Source organism: Trematomus bernacchii, unplaced genomic scaffold, assembly GCF_902827165.1.
Source record: "Trematomus bernacchii unplaced genomic scaffold, fTreBer1.1, whole genome shotgun sequence".
NCBI classification, from domain to species: Eukaryota; Metazoa; Chordata; class Actinopteri; order Perciformes; family Nototheniidae; genus Trematomus; species Trematomus bernacchii.
In genome coordinates this window covers 490,981-506,761 of record NW_022987531.1, presented here as the reverse complement: position 1 = coordinate 506,761, position 15,781 = coordinate 490,981, and the positions used below count along the sequence as shown (strand labels likewise).

Genomic DNA, 15,781 nt, shown 5'->3' with positions numbered 1-15,781 from the left:
GAGAGATGCCCAGTGTCCAAAGAGTTTGTAGGACTGTCTTTTTTATTGTCTTTCCACAGCTAAAAATACAAATGTAATGAATAATTTAATTTTTCCATCTATTGTGAGCTGCTTATTCTAAGGCCAAAAGTTAGCATAGTCTGAGTACTTTATTTTGTTGGTGACACAGGAGCAACGACTCTTATATATCACCACAGTCATAGTTGTCACCAGAGTTTAATGCCATTTACTGCAGCAAGTAACACCTGCATAAACTTGCTATGTTCACAAAAAAAGACTATAAATGTGGATCTGCCAGTTTCTGATCATACATCGGTATCACACCTCTAAGCCTATTCCTTCTCTAGTGAACTCGTCCAGCACATCTTCACCTCGTGCACATATGGATTGTGTTAACTTACAAAGTCTGGAAATCAAGCCAGTAATAACTTGCACAATCATGGCTTTCCATATCCTCATAAACTTCATTCAGGCCAAGTTCACCGTAACAACATTTTAAAATATTTTCCTATTTATTATTTTTTTCAATACAATTCATTATATTCACATAACATAATGGAGATCTGTGAAATGGGACATCCTATTGAGCTATCCATGCTTCTGAATAGGGGCACACGCATGACACTACTTCGTTCTCAACTGTAGTAAATGTTTAGTGCCAATTTAATTAGCAAATGTTAGCATGTCAAAATGTTAAACTAATGCAGTGTATAACGCTTATCTTATAAACATCAGCATGTTAATAGTCATACCATGCATGTTAGCTCTCATTTAGCTTAGCTGACAACTTATTTGCACATTTGATGACTCCAGATTCAAAGAGAAATTCATTCAGTGTTTAATTTGTATTGGTTGTTGATTAAAACAACTTTTTTTTAAAGTGTGTGGTACCTGGACAGCCCATCTGGGGGGGGCTTGGCAGAAGTAGAAGGCCTTCAGCCGCTCAGTCCCAGGACAGCTCCGGTCTTCAAAGTGGTCTACTATTGCCTGGAACAGGAAAACAAGCTGAAATTCTGAAGAGGGGTCTGTTAATAAGACCACATGAGACAATAAATACACACTGATAATTAAAGAAACTCTACAACAACAAAAAATCATAGTATTATTAAATAATAAAGTAAATAATCGCAATAAATAAGTATCCCACACTCCTCCTCACCTGAGTTTGCATCATGGCTCTCTCCACACAGCGGGAGTTGCCCCTCTCCAGTTTGGTCCTGAGGCAGAGAGCGGTCACCTCCACAGCCCAGAACTTAGGCTGAGAGAGGATGCACTGCAGACACAGGAGAGGGAGAGGCTTCAGACAGCATCAAGACATCCATGATGAATAACAAATCAGAATCTGGGACAATAGTTTTTCATATCATACAAGTCAAAGTCTAATTGTTTGTATGATAGAGTTGATTTAAGAGTATCTATAGTCAATTAGCTCTGATCACACGGGCAAAACCTATAATTATGACTACACTACAAACGCTTTAAAAAAAAGTAGCAATCCAACAATGTCAAAGTCTACAATAGCCAGCAGAAACCAATATTTACCAATATAATAAACTAATATTTATGGGATGTACGCGCAGCACTGTTGCTACCCGGGCTCCTGACCTTTACTGCAAATGTCTATTTAGCTTCTCAACACTCACATGTGATGTAATTGAGATGTAAATGTTGGCCATGAAGGTCGTACAATGGGTCGGCGGTATTTATTGCTGTTAATTAACAAAATGACTACTTCCTGTAAACAGTTCATGCTAAATGTGTGTAGGAAGTTTTGAGTTTAATTTACGGATTCATTACAAGTACCACAAACTTTTCATACAGGTTAATGTTTATAGGAGAGACTTGTGTTAAATGTGGTTTGATTAGACATGGGCCCCTTAAAGTTGACATATTCAAAGCCCCCCCCCGGGCAAAACAAAGACCTTGTAAAGACACATATCTATGAATGTTTCCTTTCATTCCCTTCTGAAACTCCATATTTAGCTTCCTCATAAACACTTGTGCACTCTGAATGAAGTCCATAAGCATATTCAATTCAGTAAGCACCTGATCTACATCTGCACACCCTGAGAACAGACACCCTGGTGTAAAATAAGGACGGATTAGATCTAGTTCCCTTTATTATCCTTCCACACATCTCTAGCCCGTCTCCTGTGCTCTGTGGTAACAAGCAGAGCAGCCATCTTCAGAGATCATTATTCAAACCCATTACAGCAACAAAGTCCTCATCTGTGTGCTGTGCTGACAATCTGCTGCTCAGTGTTCGCGCTGTAGATGATCAGATTAAAGGGAGCAGGGGGGGGGGGGCTCTCGTACTGATAAACTGTCAGGTAGACACTGGGGAAGCTAGCTTTGTATGAGCCTTGGTTCTGGCTCCTTTAATCAGAACACGCTGTACAACAATGACTTTCTACCTACAGTAACTGATCAACATGGAAATATGCATACAGATGATGTTATAAATGGTTTCATGCGAGATGAACAAACACTAATGATGTTTGTGGATGCTTAGCAAGTCGTGATGGAGTCATTAGTGCAACAGTAAATTGTCCTAATGTTATTCCTCTCTCAACATCACTCACCCAGCAATTAAGATCAGACAATAAGACATGATCTGCATTTCTCATGCAGAGGTGAATACAAACGAGCTACAAGCTCCTCTCAGAGGCAATGAGAGAAAATGAGTTATTTTACAACAGTGTGAGAGTAACCTTGGCTAATGTTCACTTATTTATTAGGATTGATAATTTGATGTTTGTCAAAGTGCATTAGTAACAAGAGCAATGCCATCAGTTGCTATCAGACAGCTATCATTGCTTAAACTAAACCAGGGGCTTCAAAGTCATTTTAGTTCAGCGGCCACATAAAGCCCAATTGGATCTCAAGGACCAGTAAAATCATAGCATAAAGTCATCCATTAGCAAAGGAACCAAGCGGGACATTAGGATTAAGAGAGGGAACAGGATCTGCAAAAGATGAATAAAGACTCAGAAGGACAACTCTGACTGTTTGATTTCCACCACAAGCGACAGACCCTGCACATTGATCTTCAGAGTTTCTGACACGGCGACAGGCGCACAAGACAGCTCACCCATCACAACAGCTATATCGGTCTTATTAACAGCTGTCAGCTTCAGGAGGCGTCAGATCATGCCAATGCAAAACTATGGCTCCGGTAGAACAGTATAGAATATGGTTCAGTAATATTTTGGCCAGTTCATGCATTCGCCTGGTGTTTATAACTCATTCATCACTTAGGAATGATGAGACTGGATTCATTTCTCAGTGTCACACTTGGACATGAACATCACAATGAAAAGAGTCTAGATGACATCACATTTAATATTCCTCAAATTTCATCCCATATTTTAAAACTTCCATTTCATATTCTCAAGTTTCATCCAATGTTCTCAGATTTAATTTTGGTAGTTTAAAATACCATTCAAAATGTTAACTAGAAAACTAGGTTAAAAGCCACAAGGAGAACAAATGGCACAATCGTTCTCTTCACTTGACTTTTAGTGTTTGCAATAAACACAGAGAAGATGTGGTTTCATTGACAGTTTTGAAGGAATTAAAAAATATATATATGTGGCAAAATTGAGCCTATTGGAAATAAAAAGAATGTAAATAGAGCATTATGAGTTTACCTGTGGCCTGTACTACGAAGCAGGATTTGCGGTTAGCGAGGTAACTTCAGGGTTAACTCTGGGTTTTCGGTCCTACGACGCTGGTTCACTTCTTACCGGGGTAGATCTCCATGGTAACTTATGCTGAAAACATAACCTGCTCCGGAGTAGGTTATGTTCCAGATAAGAGATCAACTCGGTGAAAGAAATGCCTCGTCGTGACCAATCAGAGCTCACCGCCTGCTGACCAATCAGAGCTCTGCGTGGGGAGTTTAACGATATCAAGTCATATTACAGGATAAAGTAAATAAAGTTTAAACTGCTGTATGCAGGAAAGACGCCGACGTGTCCCACTTATACTTCATATCACATCATAATAAAGTTCCTTATCTGTATCAGCTTCTTGAGCCTTATCTGGCCGAGCAACACGTACATTGTCACATACTGTATGCCGAAGTATTATTTTAAGCAACACAAGTTGACGAAACACTCAAGTCAAATGTAATTAGTCAGATCCACTCCTGTCAGTACGCTTCTCCATGTTTGTGATTAGTCAAATGTTGCTAACCCCGCCCCTTTCATGTGGACGCGCTCTCAGCCGGACAGAGAAACCCTGGCTTGATTTACAGAGTTGAGGACGACACGTTTGTTAAGCCAGATAACTCTAACATATCCAGGGTCTGTTGAACTGGCTTCGTCGTACAGGCCACAGGCCTCGATAAGCAACTGGCCTGATTGTGTTTGTGTGATTATTATTTTTTACATTTTCTATAATATTAAAAAGATGTGTGACAAGAAGGAACAGTCAGTTAACGGTAAACAAAATATTGTAATTATACATTTGAGACCCACTCTATATACCTAACCTGTTTGAATTTGTAAAAACCATAACACACTATACAATACCATACTACACAGGAAGAAAGCTAAAGGGTTTTTGACTGGCCCTGGATCAGTTCTGATTCATGAGGCTTTGGAGAGGGATCAGACTGACAGTAAGACATGAGTCCTGTGAGGGTGCAGGTCTGCAGAGTTGAGGAGGATCTGCTTCACGGTACTGCCTGCTGGTCTTAAGGTCTTAAGGGGAAGTACGTGGGATCACATCACCTCTGTGTGACCTGCAGGAGCTGCTGATGGGCACATCAGGAGTATTATTATATTTGCTGACAGAACCCTCTGAGAAACTCTCATACCTCATGTCTCTAACAAGATCTAGACAATTCTACACCTGTTTGGCAGGATTTCCCTTTAGAGATGACATAGCCTCCTTTTCATTCACATCTTTGTGGATTATATGGAGTCGAGACAACAGCCTTCCAGGACAGCGACAGAATGTAGCGATGAAGACAACCAGACATGTGACAACCATCTAACCAGCCTGCAGATTCCTGGATCTACATGTAGGCTGGGAAGATGCCTGCTCACAGAGCCAGCAGCTGCCTCAGCTTCTCTTCCAGCTCTCTGCTCAATGAGCTCCCATTATTACTGAACAACTCTTCACAAAGAGGCCAAATACCTCATGCCAAACTGCACCCACATTTGCATTTTTTTTTAAAAGATATTGATAATGGATAGAATCCATTCGCTAAAGTATAGACCAGGGGTGTCCAAACCTTTTTCACAGAGGGCCAAAAAAAAATACGAAGGGCTGGGCCACTCACTAGAGGTATATTGCCTCGTGAATTCCGTTATAATTTAGCAAAATCAATCAAATGTAGGTGAATGATGCTTGTTACTTGAATATGCTTTAAGAATTTCATTTTGTTAATAACTCATTCTTTAAAACAGGAGCCTCAGATTGCTTATAATAAGAGGAAATAGGAAGGGTATATTTCAAGCTTGTTAAACAAATAAGTTATTGGGCTTTTTTCTTATCAACTTAGATTTGTAAAAAGAAAATTCAACTTTAATTGACTGAACTTATTGAAAAATGAGCTTATTTACACATGAAAACTACTATGTAATATATGTTTACATTTATATTTAAGAGGTACAATACAAGACAAGCACAAGTTTCATCTGTGGGCCATATTTCATTATACTTTTTGAATCTGCTGAGGGCCGATTCAAAATGGCCGGCGGGCTTTTGGAATAGACCAGGGGTTTTCAAAGTGTGGGAAGGTGAGCCTCCCCTCAGAGAACATAAGAATACCCGCGCCCCCCCTCCCAATTATTATTGCTATTATTATTATTATTATTATTGTTGTTGTTGCTATAATGCAGGGGTATTCAATTGCATTTCAAAGAGGTCCAGTAAGAGAACATGTCATTATGCTCTGTTTTCGCTGTCTAGCTTTCTCTTTTCTGAGCACGCCATTTGAAATGACTCATGACGACTGTTTCTCTCTTCTTGTCTCATCTCTGTGTTTGAATCTCTCGTGCTGACTCACTGACTGCACCCATTTGATTGGCTGAGTAGCGTCACCTCCTTAAAACATTAAACAACAACTTTTTTAAACCTTTTTATCTTTATGTTTTAAAAACATTTTTACATTTTTTTTACATTTTCAACATTGTGGATAAATCCTTATATGCTCCCGGCACCACACTGAACGTCAACTTTGCCTCCTTATTACACTCACCCCTACTTTAGTGGGAACAATGAGTCTGCGTCTTTGATGCGCACAGGCGGATGATGCAGGGATGCAATGTAGAGAGGACTAAACGCAGATCCTCCTCTGGCTGCAGCCTTGACCGGTACTTGCTTTTGATGAAAGTAAGTATTATTAAAATTAAAATAAAGGGCGGTGCCGGCCGCCAGCGAACCGAGCCGGCTGACGACAGATGGCCAGTCCGCCCCTGCCAGGACCTGTCCATGAAAATCCTAGCTTCAAATAATCGTGGTCATACTTCCTCCGTTTTCTGCCAGACGCTGTCTCCTCTCTCACTTTAGGTAACTTCACAAAAAATGGATCCATGTTGCCGCTCGCATAAAGTTAGCTGAAGTTAACTAGCTAGATTTCACTGTTTCTCGTTATTTTTTTCTCACACTGCGCCTCCCCTGAAGCTCTCTGGCGCCCCCCGGGGAGGCGTGCCTCACACTTTGAAAACCGCTGGAATAGACCATTAGAAACGTTGGACTACTATCAGAATCCAGGACCTAAACTTTAAAACAAGGCTTATGTTCAACCTGATGTGAGCTGAACTGCAGCCTTTACTCTTTCCAGAATATGTTATGTCACATGGTCGATTTCTTTTCTAGCACACCAAACAGTGGGACGAGATGAAGGTCTCAAAGCCAACATGATTCATGTAGTGAGCAACAGTGTGAAATATGTATTATTTTCCCCTATGTTTAAACACATTCATTACGTAAGCTAATACATGTATATTGTTTCCTTAAATGAGAATCAAAGTGGAGTTGAGAGTTTGAAACACTTTGTCATAAGAGCAAATCAGCTGTTATGCGATCGTTAGGAGAAGGTTTATTAAGGTAAGCAGTAGGTGGCGATGTTCGTCTGGTCGGAAAACAATGCAAAGGAAGCAACAAGATGAGGTAATTAATAGATCCCCACACCAAACACTGCGCCTCCCTCTTCCTGAGCAACTCACCAGCCATGACAGTGTCACACACACACAAGTCAATCCGTCACAAACCTAATATCTGTAACTGCAATGCTAAATAACAAATCACAACCATGATGAACAGTTACTTACGGATGTGAAGGCCAGGAGTTCCTCTGCTGTCAGTTTGTGAACGGGGTTGTTCTTCTGGAAGTCCGTGCTGCAAGACAACACACTCAGTCAACCATTGGTACATCCTGAAACCAGACTAGAGTCCACAGTTTCTCCAGCAGCTCTGTGACTGTGCGTCAAGATACATTCTTACCTCAGCTTCTAATGTGATGAAAACGCTAACACTGAAATGATAATGTTTAATAGGTAGGATGAGGATTAACATGTAGGTTTAGCTTAATAGCATAATAACATTTTCTGATAGCAATTCCTGCAAAATACAGCTGAAAGGATGTAATTCGTTTTGAAGGTACTTATTCACAAAAGAAGGTCCTAGTATTTTTTTGTATTTTCTATTTAAAGGTGATGCTCGTTCAGAAGATCAAACTTATTACAATGGATTCTCGAATGCATGTCCACATCTATGGCAATGCAAAGATCTTTCTAGAACTGCAACTAAAAACTATTTATAATTGATCAAATATATTTTTAAATATATATGAAAATAAAGCCTATTTTGGTTCATTTGTATTGTATAAAATGTGTGGCAAATTATTGTTTGTTTTAAGGGACAAATGACAGGTTGATTTAGAAACACTTTCTCTCCTTTTGTGATGGATCAATGAAGCCGGACATGACTGGCTCTATCAGGGAGTCGACATTAGCACACTGAGCGAGGGCAAAGGGAATTTGTCCGATGTGTTTGTTATTTAATGTTTTTGAATGTATCTGACATTTCCTTCTCTGTATCATTGTCTCTGCCTCCGTCAGAGTTTCTGTTAGAATTTCTTTTGCCGGTCAACATGTCCGTTAAAGTTTAAATCTTCCGGACAAAATGAGAAAAGTGCCGGTCAAAGGTCTTCTTTGTTATTTATTGAGCTTTAAAACAAATTGATATGATTTGATATTAAACAAACTAATTATAGTAGATGAACTACATTATTCAAAAGTGTAGAGTAATTTATAATAACACGGGAATAATAAACGGAGCGCTCTCTCTCTCTCCTGACAGCCCGTCAGTATCATGCAGCTTGCGGATCCAGTAATGAGTGACCAGACAGTAAAAATAAACATATCTATAACTAGTTTAGGTAGTTTGAGAGGTAATTAAAATAGCTACGTGTGATATTCTAACCTGAAGTGTGTGTTTTGCTCCGCTCACCGCTGCAGGTGATCATGCAGAGCTGCGTGTCGACTCGTCAGCAGCAGCTGATCTCTCTCTCGCGTCAGATTAGACTTCACTCGCCTTTATGTCCATATCAATCAGATCTAGCTAGTTCTAGCTAATGATATGATGACTACCTGGCTGCTTATCCAGACACCTAAACAATAAGCGTCGCTATGCAACCGGGTGAGGCCACAAAGTATAGCGCAGCATTATGCATTTGTTTACATGCCCACCGGAACCCCAAGGCATTACCAACAGATCAACGCACAATCAACCCATACAGGACATCTCTTTCTCCACATTAAGTGTTAGACATTAGAATTGACTCTTCTTGTCTGTCACATAAGTGGCGCAACTGATGTGGCATTGTGCTAAGGGGAAATTATTTTGACCGGAGAGATTTGGATTTGTCGGTCTTCAGCATATTTTAACGGTCAAATTCCGGCTAACGGAAACTCTGGCCTCCGCCACTTTCAAATGCTTTCTCAAGAGACAAAAGAGATGGCGTCATTTCCCACATTAGGAGATGTTGCCAAAGCACGTGCTGTGAATTACACATAAACCAACTGATTAATTAAGAAATGTTTATTGGTCCATTTGAAAGATTTGTTAGAATTTTAGCAAATTACATTTTTGTGCATTCATTGAATATGTGTACCAAATGTCACAGCTCCAATCCTGTGTGTGAGGATATGCCCAGAACTCCAGAGAAGAACAAAAGAAAATCCAGACAAGGTCACATCGCCGAGATAAAAGGAGCTTGGAGAGGACGAGCTGACCGGGCACTCTTTAAGCCCTTGGCTAAAATGTAATATGAAGTAATTACATCCTGCGATGTGTTCTCATTAATACAAGACCCTCAGACAATGACGAGGTAATTCAAATTCCTGAAAGCACTGTGTGTTCGGTCAAAGTGACCACTTCCTTCAGACACTCAAACTGTTGCTGACACTTAAAGTCACAGGTTACCCCTACACCCTCTCCACCATCCATATTCACTTATATTTTTCAGTTGATCATTTTATTGAAGAACTATGCTCACATTTTAATCAATCTAACCACTTACACCAGCTTCATTGATGCTCTATGTGCATAACTTTTCAACCATTCGACTCAGTTTATCTTCTAAATGCTTTTCCACTGAAATACGCACGTCCCTGATTCTCCCTGATCCCACCTTTTCCTTTGCTCTGAAGATAGAAACAAGTATATAAGCATGTGTTTTTAATTAACCCCAAAGTTCCCCCCTATCCCGGCTGTGTGTCCACAAGGTGATAGCACATACTCAGGGCTTTCTTTTCATAGATTGCATGAACCTGCTATGTTCTTTCTCTGTAGGCCTACACATTAGTTCTCTTTGATAATGGAGAAGAAAGCAGGTATGTGGAGCTGCCATTAATTAAGGAGAGCTGCTGCTCATCAATCATCTCCTAATAATCTGTGTGACCGCTTCAGTGGCCTTCACTTGACCCGTGCAGTCCCAGCAGCATCATGGGAATGAATCAGACTTGCTGTGAAGCTAATGGATCCAGATTATATTCATTATCTTATATTAACCCTTTCCTGGATAAAATCACCACTACAAACTAGTTGGTAGTACAGTAGGTGAAACATAATCTCTTGTTTTTTCAAGATGTTGCTTATTTTACCCATAGACTTTTTCTTGCTTCAACTTGTGAAATGATTCATGAAATTATTGTTGCATATGCATGCATTATTCTTTAGGAGCTAACTGCTCTCACAAACACAGCTGACCAATCCGAACCCACAATACCATTTACACCGATATATTTTGATCAATTAAATTATTTTTCCATAAAGCCATGTTTGAGTGTGCACCTCTTTCCTATTTCACACAATAGAAAGGATTTAAAAGTGGACAATACAGCAGGATTTTCATCCCAATGTCAAGTTTAAATGTGTCCATTTAAAAATGGATGTAACCATTTTTACTGATAGAAATGGTCAAACATCACCTTCATTTGCCCGGTTCTTTTAAAGCATACAGCACAAAAAAATGTTGTTGTATTCCATATTCAATATATATATATATATATATATATATCCGTTCAAAGACCATTGGACAGTCTTTTCTGTTCTCACACAGATGGACCTTTTGTATGGGCAGACAGCATGTGTTTCTTACCTTGCCTGGTGTTTTAGCAAACAAATCTGACAACAATCAGCTGATCCAAGGGATGGATTTCCGACATGATCACCCTCACACAGCAAACATTTATTTTCTGATGGAGACAATTTCTCCTTAAATTCAAGTTGAGTTTGCAGAAAATAATACATCAGTTCAAGTTTCAGAGACAGTGCGAAGGACCTACCAGACTCCCAGCAGGACGGCCTGCTCCTCAGCACTCAGGTCAGGCAGCTCGTACTGATCCGGCTCTGCCAGGTTGATCTTATCCAGCACGGTCTCATCACCCAGATTGTAGTCCTGTGAGCACATGGAAACACACACACAGTCAGCGGTATACACACTGCAGCAAAGACCAATAACAACAACTTTTTAGATTAGGCATTACATTCAATTGAGAAAATGCTTGCGTCACAACATTGAAAAACCTACAACAGTAAGACATAACAGAGAAACACTGAGGACAACGAGAGGTGCTCCAGCCTCATATCCAGGCAGCATGAGAATTATATAAAAATTAAGCACTTTTCGAACATTTAAACACATAATCATGTTCTAGAAAAAAGATTAAAAGACATAATTTTGAACTTTACAAAAAAAATACATTATTTAGATAATGTCAATGCAAGGTGGTGGGGGATGTGAAAAGAAACATAAATACACAGGAGGGGTTTATTGATTTTAACAGCATTTTTTTTCTAGTATCAGTATACTGAGCATTTATCTGAAGACACATGTCTATTTCCCCTCTCTCTATGTATTATCCCCCAGGGAAAGATGCATTAACAGAACTTAAGAGAAAAACACCTGTATAATGGACTAGGTCATATTTTTCATTGTGGACTGCCCTTGTGCATCTTCTTCAACCTGAGCGTTTAAATCACGTCCCAAAGAAAGACTGAATCTGTTCCTGCCATCTGCTCATGGGATCCTTTTTTAATTTTTTTATAAATGAGCGAGTTACAGAGAATAGGGCGTGACTCTGCAAATGTAGTGCTGATGTATTGATGCATCCTTAATAATGACCGATTCATTTTTTGATTATCACTTTAATGTTGTAGCTGGTAAAGTAGGAGCTTCATTTCGTACTACTGGGTGGCTTAACCCCACAATAATATATTGTATATTGATACAGCGGCTGGGATATGTCTGGGAGATTTCAGGCAGCTGGCTGGGAGGGGACATTCCAGGTGGCAGACAAAAGGTTCAAAGTGGTACTAACAGTATGTAAAACATCAAGGAAAAAGGAAGACAAGAGCTCATACCTTGGGCAGGCTGGCCTGGGGGGTCGGGGTGGCACTGGCCTCATCCTCCGCCTGGTCCTGCTTTCTCTTCACCTCAAGGATGAGCTGAGCCAAATACTTCTGCTGGAAGTGGGTCCTTTTGCCAAGAGCACCTTGATACCAGAAACCATTTGATACATTTAACAAATTGGGATCTTTAAGGTTTGATCAGAATGGGTTCAGGAGGATGGTTACCAGGTAACACAGCCTGCTCTTATGCATTTCCCCCCCACCCCCCCGATGGCCCTGTGCTACGTACCAGTCATGTTGATATTCAGCCCTGAGAGCTCCTGGGCCTTCTCGCTGTGTTCCTTGGCGCTCTGGTAGTTATAGTAGGTCAGATTGGTGTAGACACACTCCAGGTGGAAATGGATGGCCAGGTTTCTCTGCTCCGGACACAGAGAGAGGCTCTTCACCACTGGGAAGGACAGAGGACAGAAGACCCACAATCAAATCAATACTAAACTTCATTTTTTTTTTAAGAGAAAAAAGGGATGGTCATAATGTGTGGATGGTCAGCTAGTCTTCCAAGTTAAAATAAATAATTCTGATTGTTTGAAGTGAGAATCAATGTCAGCTTTTATTGGACGTGTTTAAGTATTGTGTTCTAGACCACTGTCAACGGTTAGAGTGATGTGTCTATGTCTGAAAAATACAGACTGTAAAGTAATTATAAATCTACCCCTACAGATTCTAATGTGGTCAGCACAATCTGAAGACCTTTGTGATGAATGGTTGTTAAATGCTTGTGTAAGTCGTGGAACGCATGTGCTGGCAAAAGAGTACCCTTTGCCAAAAGAAGGTCTGCTCCAGATTTCACATAGAGAACAAGATTTCACATAGAGAACAAGAGTTACAGCCTAATGACATCTTGTTGTCTATACTGACTCAAAAGCAAATGTTGGGATTTTTGAAAAACAAACTTGATGAAAATGTGTCAGCAATGCATTGGTCACCAAAAGGTGAGGCTTTTTGAGGCTAGGGAAGCTTGAAAACAACAAAAAGGTGAACACTTTTAATTTAGTTTAATTTCGTATTTCCTTCCCTTTCTAGGCTCTGTAGTTAAGCAAACTCTTCCTAAAGATGTAATCCGACTGACTTCAATATTTGGTCAGAATGATCCAAAGGGCGTGGCAATGTAACCAGTATAAAGCGTGGTGGCAAAAATTCATTTCTTTAACATTAAAATAAAAGTAAATTGAGCATTCATCATCCAATCTGCCCCAAACTTGATTTCATAGGGGGTCCAGCCCAGAGGGTAATCCACATAACATATTGACTCAAACGTATAGTGCCCCCTAAAGGCGGCAGTCTGTGAGAGTCTGTAGATTGTGGTCTTCAGCAGAGATTTGCTAACACTGCAAAGATTACAAATGTCTGGGTGATGTAGCTGTGAAGGCAGCACCCAGAGCTGGCTGGAGGTCAGGTGCCTGACTGTCACACTAAGGAGGAGATGCATCAACGAATACATCGTTATGGAAACATGGATTCATAGACACACCATCCATGTCAACAGAGCGCAGCTACATTTCTCACCATCCCCCATGAAGCACTGAGGCCTTGAGATGACAAATAAGAAAGACAAACAGAGTGGAGGTGATGGGAAGGGATGAAAGCTTGGTACAGCATATGCTGCTGTGTGGCTCCTTCCTTTCCATCCATCTGATCTGGTTATTCATTTGTTCTGCTGAGGCACCGTCTGAGACAGAGAGCTCCTCCTGAGCTGAGACCAGCAGAGAGGAGGTGTATAATTCATGATCAACAATCATACACTTTCATGCCCATTTAAAGGGCCCATGTCATGCTTTTCCGGTTATTACCCGTCCCCTTGTGTGTTATGAAGGTTTTTATGCATGTAAACGGTGTGCAGAGTCAAAACCCTCAAAGTACACCCTGTAGGGAGTAAAACTAACACAGAAAATACCTCCCCAAAACGCCTTGTTGGAGATACGTCACTGCCCATTTGAGTCTTCCATTTAGTTCCGGGTACGGCATGATGTCATGCGGTACCCGGAACGAAATGGACCAATCCCGAAGAGCTATGGCCACACCCAGCGGCGCTGGCCGCACCCTCTGCCAGCCTAACATTTACTGTTGGAAGCTCTGGTTCAGTTCACAATCGATCCAGTCATGCCGATGCCAAGGACCTGTTTCCTGAAATGCAGTGGCGGCGCCAGGGTATGGCTGGGGTAGGCTACAGCCATACCAAGAAATGGCTTAGCCCCACCATGAAAAGTGATGCAAATTCAATTAAATAATAATCGAAATGCTAAATGTTAAGAACACGGATTGCGAAAATATACGGGTCGTGTCCACAGCACACAAACTGATCCTGCTGTAACAAGTGCACGTTACTGATGCAATATGGTTGAGACCATTTGGGGTTATGCTAGAAGAGGGGTGCAAGGAATAGTCTAAGTAGTGGGGGAGTTTTATACACTAAAGGTGTGGAAATTCTCTGGCGTTATAATATCAGCGCGGCCGCGGTCAGATCAAAATGCTTCCGAATGCAATTTGAATAGACCTACAGCCAATCAGAGCAACGCAACGTTGGATCTGCGTCATGCCTTATTGATTGAGATCAATCGAAACCGCCATTCAGTATCCCCATTGGATCTTCAACATGTACTATCATACGTCACGTTCACAGTGATCCCTTTTTATTTACTACAAGACAAATGTGCCGTTTTATTTCATACAGTTCCATTTTGATTGAGACAGGGAAATAATCTAAACCTCACGCGTGGCGTTTCACTGTCAAGGGGGGCGATATAGCGTGTATGTAATTACATTGCAAATACTGACTTGAGCCCCACCACTGTATGGGTTAGCCCTACCATAGATTACCCAACAAAAATGCTCTGGCGCCGCCACTGCTGAAATGTGAGGGGAAATCTGAGCTGTTTGTCCTACCGACGGAAGAACCACGACGAAGTCAGTGGTTGAAATTTCTGTTTAACACTGTTCCTTCAGAGGTTCGAAGAACGTTACTGTGTGCGCGGCATTTCACAGACGAAAGCTTCCAAAACATTGCCCAGTTTGAGGCCGGATATGCACAGCATTTGAAACTGAAGGACGATGCTATTCCTAGTTTGTTTGGACCGTTTGGAGCAGGGGAAGATTCGGGTACACAACCTGTAAGTTTGCATTGTTATTTGTGTATTTATCAAACAAGGTATCTACCACGACTGTTTAAATGTGTAAACGTGTGTCGGACTGCTAGCGTTTCCATATATCAACTCTAATATCAGCAGATGGCCTTACATACATGTATCTCATAGCAGGAGAATGTCTGCATTCACACACGAAATACTCATAGACCGTATACTCCGGGTGATTTACCGTACGGTCAGTCGCGAAACGTAATTACATTATAGCTGACGTTCCTAGCGTGTATGCTACCAAGCTAACCAACGGAGCTAGACATGGGTTTGCTCGGGAAAACACTTGACACAGTGCTTAATGGGCTAATGACGTTGCTAGCGTTTAAATATACAGTGCCTTGCAAAAGTATTCACTCCCCTTGGCATTTTTCTTGTTTTATTGCATTAAAACATTTCATTTAATTAGATTTTTGGAGAATTTGTATTATTTGATATACACAACATGCCTACAACTTTGAAGATGCAAAAAATATTTTTTATTGTGAAACAAACAAGAAATAATAATGAAAAAGAGAAAACATGAGCGTGCATAACTATTCACCCCCCCAAAGTCAATACTTTGTAGAGCCACCTTTTGCAGCAATAACAGCTGCAAGTCTCTTGGGGTGTGTGTCTATAAGCTTCACATCTTTCCACTGGGATTTGTTTCCATTCTTCTTGGCAAAACTGCTCCAGCTCCTTTAGGTTAGATGGGTTCCGCTCGTGTTCAGCCTTCT

At 40.7% G+C, this 15,781-nt stretch overlaps 1 protein-coding gene across 1 annotated transcript in view; it reads right to left on the bottom strand.

Annotated features, from left to right (window-relative positions):
- The window catches only part of ttc27 (tetratricopeptide repeat domain 27), a 74,883-nt gene that overhangs the window by 21,463 nt on the left and 37,639 nt on the right, over window positions 1-15,781 (bottom strand). The window contains exons 6-11 of the mRNA XM_034122400.1: window positions 12,161-12,319; window positions 11,884-12,014; window positions 10,806-10,918; window positions 7,287-7,353; window positions 1,160-1,273; window positions 892-987 (exon numbers count right to left, since the gene is read on the bottom strand). Of these exons, the coding sequence (XP_033978291.1) occupies window positions 892-987; window positions 1,160-1,273; window positions 7,287-7,353; window positions 10,806-10,918; window positions 11,884-12,014; window positions 12,161-12,319 (680 nt within the window). The remainder of the gene's footprint in view (window positions 1-891; window positions 988-1,159; window positions 1,274-7,286; window positions 7,354-10,805; window positions 10,919-11,883; window positions 12,015-12,160; window positions 12,320-15,781) is intronic.